The sequence below is a fragment of the Sebastes umbrosus genome, chromosome 5 (assembly GCF_015220745.1).
Source record: "Sebastes umbrosus isolate fSebUmb1 chromosome 5, fSebUmb1.pri, whole genome shotgun sequence".
In the NCBI taxonomy this organism is placed as follows: Eukaryota; Metazoa; Chordata; class Actinopteri; order Perciformes; family Sebastidae; genus Sebastes; species Sebastes umbrosus.
This window is the reverse complement of record NC_051273.1, coordinates 10,125,374-10,140,149: the sequence shown is the minus strand read 5'-3', so window position 1 is coordinate 10,140,149 and position 14,776 is coordinate 10,125,374. Positions and strand designations below refer to the sequence as shown.

General features: G+C 42.3%; 1 protein-coding gene across 5 annotated transcripts in view; it reads right to left on the bottom strand.

The window, feature by feature from the left end:
• The window catches only part of LOC119488121 (discs large homolog 1-like protein), a 117,995-nt gene that overhangs the window by 86,325 nt on the left and 16,894 nt on the right, over positions 1–14,776 (bottom strand). For 2 of the 5 annotated variants that reach the window (XM_037769433.1, XM_037769435.1), the window contains exon 1: positions 595–831. The exons of the other annotated variants lie outside the window; for them this stretch is intronic. In XM_037769433.1, the coding sequence (XP_037625361.1) occupies positions 595–825 (231 nt within the window). In that variant the 5' untranslated portion in view covers positions 826–831. Of the gene's footprint in view, positions 1–594; positions 832–14,776 lie in introns of those variants that run through there. 5 annotated transcript variants of the gene reach the window in all.

Genomic DNA, 14,776 nt, shown 5'->3' with positions numbered 1-14,776 from the left:
ACGCAAGATTTGCAATCCTTTACCCCAGAAATGATAATAATATACCACTAATTTAATAACAGCAAATACATTTTGAAGGAAGTGTAATGTTGCCCAGATAATTATTTGTATCAACATAATAAACTAATGTTGTTAATTGTTAATGACCGTATCTAGTAAAAAAACATTCATACTTAATGGATAAGTAAAATGTGAAGTGACAATGTATTTCATTTGTTTTCCTCCAATAAAGTATCTTTTGACTTTTGAAAGGATCATTTGACGCTGTACCTCCATTGGGCCTTTGAGTCAAAACATAAGGATCACCAAAAGGTTTCAGGGAACAGCAGTGACATCTGGCTCCAAATATACAGCATTTGTCAACAAAGTTATTTTGACGTATGGATTGACAGACAGACATAATCTCTTGGGCGAACATGATGTAAAAGTGAGCCCTGAGCCATGCGTTTGTTTCTTAAACAGAGACAGGCAGGTAGACAGTGCAGATGTGACGGGGAACTGACTGACAATATGTCAGTATAATGTGTGTGTGTGCGTGTGTGTGTGTGTGTGTGTTGGTTAACATACTGATGAAAGAGCCAAAGCCTTAGTTACCTGAGCAGGCGTGATGTGTGTGTGAGTGACGTATCCGTGAACGTGTTGAATCTGAGACAGCTGCCGCTCCGCCACCTGAACCAGCTCCGCGCCCCGCAGGTCACCGCGGCGACCGAGAGATCCGTCCCTCCCCAGTGATCGTTCCCTTTCTCTCTCCATGGTCCCGGCGCCCCCTCCCTCTCTCCTCCAGGTCCCCCCTTCCCTCCCCATGGTTCCTCCGTCCCTCCCCATGGTCCCTCCATCCCTCCCCATGGTCCCTCCGTCCCTCCCCATGGTCCCTCCATCCCTCCCCATGGTCCCTCCATCCCTCCCCATGGTCCCTCCGTCTCTCCCCAGGGTCCCTCCGTCCCTCCCCAGGGTCCCTCCTCCGTCCCTCCCGAGAGTCCCTCCGTCCCTCCCCAGTGTCCCTCCATCCCTCAGCTCTCTGGCTACTCCCATTGGGTGCTGATGGCAGGGGTGTTGGTGGAGTTTTGGGGCACCTGGTGACGCCCCTTCCTCTTCTTGATACCGATACTTCTATAGTGAGAAAAGAGAAGGAGGAGGAGGAGGAGGAGAGGACACCAGATGGTAAAGGAGAGGAAGGAAGGCCAAGAGAGAGGGACAGAGGAAATGTCAAAGAAAAAGAGGACAGAGATGGTTGGGAAGATGAGGTAGGAAGAAGCAGGGGGGAAAAAAAGACAGAAAAAGAGACAGTGTTAGTTTAGGAAGCAGAAAAGATTTAGTCAGGCTGGAAAAGAAGAAAGATTAGTGCAGAAAAAGCAACCAGCAAAAAAGAGCATAGCAGAGTGTGTATGTGTGTGTGTGTGCATGTGTGTGTAATGAGTTATTTTTATAGAAATGTTTTCGTGTGTAAGCACATGGGGCAGTCCAGGTGTACACCCAGCATGGTAGTAATTGTGTTCCTGAGCTTCCTGTACTGTACATAACGTGAATGCATTCCCACGCAAACACAAACACACACACGCACACACACACGCACACACAACCTGGACTTGAAACAGAAGTTTTTAGGCAAAATGAGACGCAAAACTGAATGAGGACAGCGAGCGGGAGACGAGCCTGCCTCGGGGAATTGCTGTTTCTTTCTCTCCTCGTCATCCCTCTATACCTTCATCATGCCTCTTTCCCTTCCACATCTCAGACTCGCACTACAGTTACGTCTCGCTGTTTCCTCTCTCCCGTCTCATTCCCCATTCCCCATTCCCCATTCCCACGCACTCTCCGTCGCTTCTCTTCGTCTTTTTAAAAATAATATTTGATGCTTCTTTCTGCTTTACTGGACAGAGTAAAGTGGAGAGAGTCAGTGAAGCTGAGGGGGGATAGGAGGGACGACAGGTCCTAGGCTAGTTTTGAATCTGTAACATCGGGGTTATATGGTGTCCAACTTAGCCAGCTGAGCAGCTGAGAGGAGAGCCTCTCTGTACACTGAATGCACACTCACTCCTTCCAGGAAGTACACTGATAAAGCAATCCAGGTTAAATCATTAATTTGTCCATTTAAATGTAAACCAATCACAAGAGGAGATACTGATAAAGAGAAGCTGATGATTTTTAAATTCTCTGACCATGTCAACACCAAGATGACACACAAGCTGCACTCGCATGGCAAGATTTAGCTGCTAACTGCATGTCAACACAGTATCTAGGTAGCCAAACCAACAGAAAGCCAGAGCTGACATCCCTGAGAGTGCACTTGGGTTAGGGGTTCAGATCGGCATCAGGCATGTAGTGGTAATGGATAAGATTAGGGCAAGCTTCCAGCGAATGGATGAACTACAAAATCAAGTGTGCCTGTGTGATTTATCGTACAGCTCCCTCTGTGTCTCTACACCAGTAACTACACAGCCCACAGTCCTAATTAAACTTCTTTCCCTAGAGAGAAATGTAGACGTTTTGTTCTCAGGCTCAGACTGTTATTGGTATTTCTCCTGTCATGAGTTATTTAGTAACACACTTGAGGTATTCTAAAGACTTTACACCGGTTGATTTGGAGATGTGTTGATCAATGATGTTTCCAAACTCATGCTTTAACGTCCAGCAAGCTTATCATTAAAACACTATCGTTTACATTTGACCCTACACTGCAGCTGACTGTCATCTTGGTCAGCAACAAGATGCAAAATCTATTCTGGAAATTGTGTTTTGGGGCAGGGAGGGAGTGGGCGGCTGCTTTGCCCAGGAGAGCACATCCGTGCAGAACAGTATATCAGCTAATTCCTGTAGATTCAAAAAGACGTGGCTGTGTGTGTGTGTGTGTGTGCGTGCCCTCCCCCTGCTGCATACTTTAACCTCATTTAGACCGGGATTGGGAGTAAACACTGCTCTGACAAAATGAACTGATCTGAACCCGTCTCGTGACCTTCAGCGCATTTCATTTCCTCGCCGCCTCTCGGCCTGATCTTTTCTTTCACTGTCGAGTCGCTAATTAGTCAGAAATGCTTCAGAATAATCTCGACAGCAGCGGTTGAACGGCCAGGCGCTAAGACCCTGAAGAGACCCTGGCTCACACTGTTGTCACAACACTGATGCTACTGCCCTCTGCACTCACACGCACACACACGCACACACACACACACACACACACACACACACACACGTAGTCCGCCATAATCCTATATTTGGCGTTGAATTTTCTCATGGCAGAAGAACACCTCAGTCTGAATGAATTAATGCATGAATGGACAGAGACACCAAATATGTCTCTTTCTACATCACAGTGTGTGCATGTGTGTTTCTGCTTGCTCGACTAGCAAGAGCATCCTAATCAGGACTGTGCCTGCAGATAGCCAGCTGAACACACACACACACACACACACAAACACATGCAAAAACAAATACAAAAACACACACATGCGTGCACACTGTTGCTGTCATGTGTTAGTGTGTCAGCCAGTCTTGCGTAGCCAGAGAAACGTGACTAGATTGGGAGCAGATTCAGCATCCTAGTACATGTCTATGTGTTAGTTTGTATCTATGTGTGTGTGTGTGTGTGAGTGTGTGAGTGTGTGTGTCAGAGTAAAGCCAGGCGTTAGTCACGCTTGGTGAGATATGAAAGAGCAGGGGATCCTCTGCCGTAAGGGACTTCTCTCACACACACACACGTGCCTCCATCTCTTTCTCTATATCTTTTCATTCTCTCCATCTCCAACATCTCTCTCTCACTCTCTTTCTCTCTCTCTCTCTCTCTCTCTCTCTCTCTCTCATGCTTTATTGGCATGAAGTACAGAAGTACTTATTTCCAGAACAAGAACATCAGGCAACAGCTGATGACCAGATTCATTTAGCAACGATAACAACGTGACACAAATGGTTTAACAATATAAAGTCATCAGCCAAACACAATCAGAGGACACATTTGTTAGACACAGATTTCAATTTCATCCTCTCTGAATGTGCACAATACAGTGATGTAATATCATCGATAAAACAAGGTCACAATAAGAGTTATGCATGCACTACTTGGACGCAGTTTTCAGAAAGCTAAAATTCTAACTTTTTTTTAAAAAACTTACCAATATCCACATGGAATTAAATTATCAACAAAAAGCTGATGTTGTTTAAACTTCTAAAACTTGTATTGAAAGTATAATATAAAAAAACAGCAACGGGAACTGAATTATTTAACAGCTGATGGGATGAAAACAAGTAGCATAACATGTCTGAAAAAATAAAACAAAGTTATTTTAAATGATAAAATTAGTGGGCAACCTCTGGTTCTAAGAAGTGAAGCCAATGCTGAAGTGCCTTAAACTTGCATTCTTTCTAACAGCCAGCAGAGGGCGACTCCTCTGGTTGCAAAAAGAAGTCTGATTGTATAGAAGTCTATGAGAAAATGAGCCTACTTCTCACCTGATTTATTACCTCAGTAAACATTGTAAACGTGAGTTTATGGCCTCAATCGCTAGTTTCAAGTCTTCTTCAATACAGCATGATGTTCATTTAGTAAATTATGGTCCCATTTAGAGTCAAATAGACCATAAAGCAGGGGATGCTTTAGGGCGTGGCTACCTTGTGATTGACAGGTCGCTACAATAACGTCGTTTGGTCTGGGAGTTGTCCGTGTTTTCATCTTAGAAATCTAACCCTTTCACAGTGTGTTGAAATGTTAATGAAATTTAATTATAACCTTTTTGGTCGCCTAAAAATGTCTTAATCAGTGTTCTGTTGTACTTAGCTCCACTCTCTCGGGTCACTCCTGTTTGCAAAAAAACAAGATGGCAACGGCCAAAAACCAAGATGACGACGGCCAAAATGGCAGTCCACAAACCAATGTCCACTTCTTATATACAGTCTAGGTATGGTTTAATTTGAAAGCTTGTCATAAACATCTTCAATACATCTAAAACATCTGATCTAACTCGGTGAAGCGGTGATAAAGAGAAAACCTCAACTGACTTCACCGGGGCTTCAGTCAGTAAAAATAAACAGACCTGAGCAGAAAGAGAGGAACAGATTCATCTATTTTGAATGTGTTGAAATGTCTGACCTAGTTAAGGTGTGTTTGATTTATCTTCTGAGGCACTTAAACAACCTCAGCAATGGACACATTACTGGCAAGATAAAATAAATGTAGCTCACCCTCATGTATATAAGATGTAGCCTACTCTCCACTCTATGCACTGTATGTGTTGAAACTGTCTGTTATGCTTGTATCTCTTCTTGTATATTACAGTACTTTTACATGTGATTTTAATCAAACTTTACACTGTGTTTTCTGTGTCAGTATCTGCTCATGCTACGGGTTCAGTAGTTCAGTATCGACAATTCAGCTAATCAATTCCAGTACAGGCACAATACTTGAGTGAGAAAAGAAACAAAAATACGCTGGAAGAAAAAAAGCTACCATCCAACATTTAGTTGTAGTCATAATACCCCAGAATTTGCATTATCATGCCAATGTTTTATGGAATTTTTAATATGTATGTAATTATTTTTATGCAGTGACATTTACATCTTGCTGTATCACTATTTTTTGGAGCCTTTTTTGGTCACACTTTTGAGCGCAAACTACAGCCCGCCACATTGAAAACACTATCATTTACACTGATGAACAGCATTTCCACACTTCACTGTCAGCATTTATTAATAATAATAATAATGTAATATCCACAGTTCTTGAATTTCAAAGTGGTTCCAATTCAAAACCAATCCTCAATACCCAACCCTTCTTCTTGTGTAGGAACTCTTAACGGTAAATCAATTTCTCCTCTTACTGTGTAAAATCAATCTTGATTAGCCCCAAGAGCAAGTCAAGAGGATGTCCTCATTACATACTGTACATGACACAATCATTTCTCCAGCAGCAGTATCTGCTGACTCAACACTAGAAAGGCGGGGGGCATCCTCAAGAGAGTTCAGCAAGGTACGGTAAGGTTTCGTAGTAAGTACTTTACCCAGTCGACTTGACCAATTTGTGCGAAAGATTGCTAAAATATATATATAAATCTGATGTTCGGTAAATCTAGCAAACTGATATGAGCACTGAACTACTTTCACTCTTTCAAACTGCAGATATTCAGGAAGTAGTTGTTCCTCTAAAATAGTTTAAATATTCTTAGTTACACCAGTATCATATTTTATAAACTCAACCTTGTTACAACAAAGTATGTCATCCCACTCAACACACTGATAATGCCCCTCAACAGGGCATGAACTAGTTATTTTGCCATGCTATTACTGTAGAGCAATAGAGTTACAAATTGTTAATTTAATTTTGTAAATTTGTTTGTGTCAATGCAAAGACAACACTTCCTGCAGCTGAGACACATTCAAAGTTTTTCACTAGCAAACCAACTGGAGTCCAGGTGAAGCCAAAGATTAGCCATTGGCTTTTTTCATAGCAGACAGTTCGACTTGTCATTTTAGGAAAAGCACAGGTGTTACTAATAACACCAGAGATGGCTCTGTTATATTCAGGTGGTCCAGTGAGAGTGACGGTGAGCCAGTATGCACAATACCTGGACCCTGATATCAAAGCAGCTAAATGGGATTCAGCAGCCATCATTAATTTCCTCATTTTTTACACCTGTGCTTTTCCTACTGACAAGTCAAGGTAGGCTTGTTGGAGATGAACTGCGCCTCAAATCTGCGTCCGCCTCGATCTCGTGAGGTTATCGTTGCCCACGTGTGCATGACATCAGAGCAAGTCGGGATCAAGTCAGACAGAAATCATGCATTGTGCGGCGATCACTGGTGATCGATGCAGCGCATGCCTGGCTCATCTCGAACGAGCCTAATATCTTTCGTGAAAAAGTCTACTGACTGCCAACTCCTTGTTAAATAAAAATGGGTCTATGTTTACATAGGGACATGTTTCTGCACTATTTTGTGATTAGTTTTGAATATTCCAGGCAAAACATGAATAAAAAAGATTCATCCAAACGTGATCTAGTTAGACATACAGGTGCAGCCTCAACCCAAGCTATTCCTGATGTATGGAAATACAGAATACAGTGCAGTTGTGACCAACACGACCATCTCTCAAAAATCTTGTCTGCAAACTAAAAAGCCCTGAGCAACATCTTATTATCCTCAGGACCCTCTCCAGCTATACTTGTAGAGGACAAAACTAGTGCTCCTACTGTGTCACAAACACACTCCCTCTCTCACTCTTTCGCTCCAGCCTAACAGTTGTCTCCCGGCCTGCCTCCATCTAACAGGCTATCATGGTGAGGTGATCTAATAGGACAGAAGTGAAGTCCATACAGTGTATTATGGCCTCACTGTTGAACTGGACAACAGCATACCCATGCATGCTCATATACACAGATCCACACAGTCCAATGGTCACACTGTATCTTCATATATTACACTACTGTACATGAATTTCTCACAGGAAATGAATCTGTTAAGCTAGCAGTCAAACAGTAAACAAAATGTATATTTTCAAAATATATTTAGACAAGTTCATAGACCCATTTATGAACCCATTTTTGGGTTAGCTGTGTATTCAAAGATGCAGCACAGTGGGTACCAACAGTCTCTCCACATCAAAGGCACAGTTCCTTAAGCGCTCGGGTAGAACTTTTAATATTTCATGTGTTGATTTTCCACTCAACAGTTTCAGAGTACTTTGCAAGATGATGATTGCCAATTTTAGCCTAAGCTCATTCACTTAGTACTTATGTTATGTAATTAGTGAGTATACTCGTAAGGGATATGGTGATATTCATTTAATAATGGGTTAGGGATGCCACAGACCTGTCAAGAGGCTACAGTTTTCACATTCATAATGGAATGACTGAATTAAAGGCAGCTTCAGTGGCTTGAATTTGGATTTACTAGGACAGATGCAAAGGAATTTTATTTTTATTTCATTTTTTTGCAACAGGGTTATGCCATAATAATACTGTACATACAATGAAGAGCTTCAAACTGACCTACAGTAAACCTTTGTGTTCTGGACTGTGGGAAGAAACGCAGAGCACCAACGCTGACACATGAAGAACATGAAAACTCTACAGACAGGCCACAACTAGCTGCACAGTTTGAGTCTAAGATGTTCTGCAACAGTGCTACACTACCCACTGCACCATTGTGCCGCCATCGTCTGCTCTACACATTGTGTGTAAATAAATGCACATAGGGACACTAATGCTGGTTATTAGTGTCAAACCTCAATAGTTTTTTTGGTACCAAAAAATGTCAGGTAATAAAAATGACCTTGAATTAGTACTTATTTAATCAGATACTTCCTGATTTAAATTATTTGCCGATATTAGACTATTTTATTTAGGTTCTCCTTGGAAAGCAGCTTGTGTTTCGACAACGTTTAACAATTCATATTTGGCTTCTCCAAGCAATAGAGATTATGGAAAGTGTTTCCTTAACTTTAGCAATGTTTAACAGAACCAATAGGCTACAATACAAAGGCTAATTAATCTTTAAAACTAAGCTTCAACAGTTTTGATAATTAATTAGCCATTTAAGAATGACTTATCAAGCAAAAAATGCATACATATGCTGGAACCATCTTCCCAAATGTGAGGATTTGCTGTTTTTGACTGCTTTATATATTTGTAAAATGAATATCTTTGGCTTTTGGACTGCTGATTGGACAATTTGAAGGGGTTGCCTTGGGCTCTGAGAACTTTTGATGGCCACTTTTCAATATTTTGTGGTATTTTAATAGGCTATTATGATTAATAATTAATCACAAAAGCAACTGATAGATTAGTCAATAAAGTTGTCATCGCCAATGATCATTTATTTAAAAGATTGAAAATTACCAAGGACATCGAAATTAATTCAATAACTGTATGAAGCAATAGACACAGTTTGTGCTGTAACCTATCAACATGAAGTAAATGTTGATTGCACAATGTAATGGCTATAAAACTGGCTTCCCATAGTGGGACCCGCGGGCCACAGTTTGCCCGCCATAAATGCCAGATGTTTTCTAGTGATTTTTTAATTTTTTTATTAAAAGACCCGCGGGATTGCCGGTAATACCGACCGACTTTAATGCCTTTCAGAGGCTGTAGCAGGCTGTTTTAGAGCTGATACTGGTATCAGACGAAACTAGAAAACCTAAGGAATCTGACCATGTCATGCTAGCATGTTGAGAGCCGTCGAGAGGCAATAGAAATACTCCTAATCTTGTATTGAGCTCCTTTAACAAGACAATACAATAGGTGTATGCTTTTGGTCTGTGGCCCACCATTAAGTTCATTTAGTTTTGGCCCTCCGAGGGAAAAAGTTCGAGCACATCTGTTATAGAAAAATGACACCATAGATTGGTTCCCTATAAGCCTTGCTTTCACTATGCAATTCTGTCACTTGGTATGATCTCCAAAGAAAATTAAGGCTTTTACAGCAAAGAAAGTGCGCAACCAAAACAGGAAGCCGCTATCCCCAGTTACCAAAGAATTACAATGTAAGTTACTATCCCCAGTAGCAGAAAAGGCGGACGGAGGAATAACCGAAGTAACGGAAAGTGAAAAGGGAAAGTGAACCAATTGGGGGGTTGAAAACTTGTCCGTTTCCACTTTAACATAAAGTCTCCCTTTACTTTCACAGATAAATTCAATGAAAGAACCATCAGATACCATAGCTGTAGCAACGGGGCTTATGATGAAGATGTTGGTGGTAGACTGGCTGTAGAGTTTACAATATGAAATCAGACAGCAGAACACAAACCTCTCTCTCTCTCTCTCTCTCCCTCTACCTCTCTAACAAACACACACACCACGAGGACTGCTCTTTCGCTCTCTCCTGCCGGCTACCAACTTTCACCTTAGTTTACCTCAACCCAGAGTCCCTTGACAAGCTTAGTCACTACCTCTTTCCTTCTCTCTCTCAGCACATTTTGCCTTGGTCAGTGTCTCTCTCTCTCTCTCTCTCTCTCTCTCTCTCTCGCACTGTCCATTATTTTACCTATACCACCTGCATGTCTCTCTCTCTCTCTCACACACACACACACACACACACACACACACACACACAAAGCTCTCTACCTACCTTGCATCCAAACATCAGAGATATGGTGTTGTTGGTGCATGCTACTTTGCAGTGGCACAACATGTGGCTAACGTTAGCTAGCTGGTCCCGCGCTGGGGGGGGCATCCTAGTCCTCATACACATATTTCACACACACACATCCACACGCTCACACACACACACACACACATGCACACACACACACATGCACATGCATGTGTTCTATCAATCACGCTCCATCCTGTCCCACAGTCCCCCACTCTGCCGGCCCCCCCGCCCCACGCCTCCACCCCCCACCCCCCACCGCCCGGCTGTGGTCCTCAGCTGTGGCAGGCCGGCGTCCTCTCCCTCTCACTCTTCACTGCTCTCATCTTCATCATCATCTTCATCTGTGTAATCCTCATAGCTGGTCAGGATGCGTGGAGCAACATGGTCAGTGTCTGCCTGTGCGTCAGTGTGTGTGTGTCTGAATCTGTGAGCACATGTGTTTGGCTTTTCAGTGTGTTGTTGTTGTTGTCAGCATGTGTGTGTCAGTCTGTCTGTCTGTGTGTGTGTGTGTGCATGAATATGTGTGAGTGAGTGTGTGTGTGTGTGTGTGTGTTTGTGTGTGTGCATGTAAGTGTGTGCATGTGTGTGTCAGTATGAATGTGGTCTCTCTTGTCCTCCTCTGCAGCAGCAGTCCCAGTCCTCTATCTCCTCTCTCTCTATCTGTATGAGAGTGTGCCTCTCTCATTCCATCGCTCCCCTTCTCCCTCTCTCTTTCTCTCTCCTTCTGCCTCTCTCTCTCTCTCTCTCTCTCTCTTTCTGGCTTGCTCACTCTCCCTCGCTTCGCTCCACTGCCTCTCTTGGCCCGCCTCTCAACAGCAAGATCAATGAGAGACAGAAAGAAAGAGAGAGGAGAGACCTGCACACAGAGGTGGAGGGAGGATTAAAAAAATGTGTCGTCTCTCTAGTGTCCCCCCTATCTCTCTCTCTCCCTCTCTTTCTACCTGCTGCAGTGATGCTCTGCCTGCTATAGTCACATACCAGTAAACACACACACACACACTACAGCGGGGAGGAGGGGAGTACAGTATTATACGGGCTAGTGAAGATTGAATTGACCAAATATAACATTGGTGGACAGAGCGGGATAGAGAGACATACAGAGTGAGTGAGTGAGGCAGAGACAATGTCGTTACATCATCCAGAGTCACAAGCCATGATGTCTCCCAAACACACACACACACACACATTAAAAGGGTGACATGGTCAATTGATATTGGAACACAGCCCTGTTGTTGTGCTGGCGGCGGGGCGACAACTTTGGCATTAAGCCATTTAAATCACAGGTGACCGGAACGCATGATCAGAGTAGCAGAATGGCACATGAAATCAGCACTGGACAAGATTATAAAATTAAAATGCACATATTTTACTCTACACAAAGTAGGGTGTCCCATCCATACTAACTTAGATGCCGCAGATTCGCCCCATTTGCCAAAATGTTGGTTTAAGAAGGCATTCATTGTGGAAACAGCCCTGCGTTAAAACAACGCAAAGGGTTGTGTTGGTGGGGATGTGTTGCTTCAGATATCAGTGAGACCTGAAATACAATGATAACAATGACGGCAATTATTTAATCTTTCGCTGCAACGGTCACATGTAAACAGTACACTACACCATTTACGTTGGAAAGTAATCTGCCAGGAATGTGTGCTTGCATATAATTGATTGGCCACTGCAACGCTTTACAGGAAAACGTCCCATTGCGCTTTTGAGCCAGAACTTTTTTTGCTGGACGACCCTGCATTTTTTTTTTGCTGGAGCCCGCTGTGTTGGCACCCCTGCTGTGTCACCGGGCTGGCCTAATTAAAATGAATGAGAGGTCTGCGCTTTTTTTAGTCAGTCTGAGCATGGCCTTAGGCGTCAGCTAATCTCTGCATCCAGTCATTCATAATGAAATAGTGACATTTGTGTGTTCAAAACTGTACTTAACAGCAGCCAATGAGCACTTTATGCAGCTGAACTAACAAACATTTAACACCTGAATGATTTTATAAGAAAAAAACTTATAGCACATATTAATGTACAGTACCTTATATACAGTACATAACACAGACTACCGTTTTCAGATGGGTTTACTGTAAATATTAAAGGTGCAGTGTGTAGGATTTGGCAGCATCTAGTGGTGTGGTTGCAGATTGCAACCAACTGAGTACCCCTCCACTCACTCCTCCCTTTCCAAGACTGCCGAGTGCAAAACCGTGTTATGGCTTACTCAGAGGACATATTTACCATAATAACACTACTTTAGGAACAACGGCAGTCAGACGATGGCTGGCGGTACCACGGTTTTGCAAAAATGCGAAATGTTACACACTGCTCCTTTAAGGCAAATATGATTTACACACTGCTACAATAGCATTATTAAACTCTGATTCAGAGAGGTTATTAAGTTTTTAAATACTATTAAGAACACTACCAAACTATACGTTTACCAAAGATATCCCAAGTCAGTATATGTGGTCACAGCTTATCACACATTAGGTTCTTACTTCAATATTTGACCAAACATGTACCACTTCATAGGGTGTAAAACACATTGTGATGGCAACAGAGAGTGAGGCAATTCAACTTGAGTGTGAATTTGTCCACATGCTATCTATGCTGACTTTACTTTACCAACTTCAACATGCCAGAGGAGAGGATTTATGGGAGATAAAGGGCAGAGGAAGTCAAACAAGTCAAAGCGCACTCTTCAACCGAGGCTCTTGATGCTGACGGCTGGGCCATCTGGACTATCACACACACACACACACACACAGAAACACAGAACCAAACACACACAGTACTCCTCTCTGCGGTTGTCTCTGTCTTCTCACCTCGACAGGAAAACAAACAACACAGCATGAGAGAGAAGGAGACAGAGAAAGGGATGCGTATAGCGCGAGAATGCAGAGGGTGGAGCGAGGGAAACAAGCAAGCAGAGGGTGACTGTAAGGTCACCGACGGGGAATCGGCAGGGAAAGACAAGCCGATGCTACACAGAGGTCTCCAAGGTAATTTCATAAGTTTACTGATAAAGTAATCCACAACCCAAGGTAATGCCAAGTTACATTCAAAGCTGGTAATCAGTAATGGTTCCAAAACAAGATGCAGAGATACAAGCCTGGAGGAGCCAATTAAGTCTAGAAGCTGATGCAGGTAGACAACTCATATAAATAATGCAATGACATGAAAGGTTATTCTGAGCACAGCAGGGACTGTTCTTCAAAACTTCCTTATGCAAAAACTTACACATGTACAACTTTGTGTGTTCTGTGTAATGCATCAATAATTGATGAATAATACATTAAGCATGTTGCAAAAATTCAAATCTCTCTAGAAAGTGGTCTTTATTTAGACCTGAGTTTTATGGACGAACACTGTTTAGCATCCTTATTAAGAATTTTAGCAGCATTTTATGTCACTTTGATGTATTTTATTTTCATGATTGGAAAAATCCCTCTGAGTTACCAGTAATCCATGAGCTCCTCTTTTGTGTGTGTGTGTGTGTTGGAGTTTACTTGTTTGTTGGTGACATTTTTGGCGCTCTCTGCTTGCTTTGAAGTTGTTTCCTCTGAACATTTTGAATATCACTCTTCAAACACTGAGGCCAACTACCCAACTCCTCTATTCCTCTCGAATAAACATTTGCTGTGGGCCTGAGAGTTATTCCCAGGAGTGGTAGAGTAAAGAGTAAGAGTGATTCCTGACAATAGAAAAAGGGGCAAATTATTATGAAAATGTTCTGGAGGCAGACACTAACTTTTCGTCTATGTCTTTTTCTAGGATTTATGTAAAACAAAAACAAAAAATCAGAGTTATTTTTTATGTTTTAAAAGAGTCAGCTTTGGGTCAAGTGCAAGTCTTCCAAAAGTCTTGCCGTCCTGAGATCAGCTATACAGTATGAGTGTGTTTGTCAAGGAACAGATGGAGATACATACACACACACACACACACACACACACACACACACACACACACACACACACACACATTCATACATCTGGGATAGCCACAGGCGTTCTGGCTCATATGGCTATAAAACATACTGTGAGGTTAAAGATAGAATCTAATGTCACATTTCCAAAATCACACATCAAAAATTACTGATAGATAGACAGAAATAAACAAATGAATGAGATAGAAATGGGAGAGAGAAAAAGAGAGAGAGACAGAGAGAGAGAGAGAGAGAGAGAGAGAGAGAGGCAGAGGATGCTACCTCATGAGCCTAGCAGGCATGCACTACATGTTAACATTAGTAGGTCAGCCAGCACAGAAATAACTACACTGTGTGTATGTGTGTGAGGTAACCTCATACACTCACTACTAGCCAATAATGGCGGATTCTCCATTCTACACATCAACCAATCAAAAAGGACGCCATACATCAACATTTCAAATATGGTCACATGATCATCTTTTACCAGCTGTGTATTCAGTTTCCACATGAGTGAATTTTCTTCTACATATACTGTATCTTCCTCCCTCTCTAAAATGCTGTTTGAGGACACACCGACTCCTGCTGAAACCCAGCAGCTACAAATATCTACTGTGCAGCAGAAAAATGTTGAGGTTTATCCCATTAGTGGGCTGTCACTTATTGAATATTGTATGATAATTCATTCCAAAAGACAAATAGCAAGAGTGACAAGTCTCTGCAGAAACACAATTTGAGCAGCCAACATGTTGTGTTTATCATACATACAGTGCCACTATG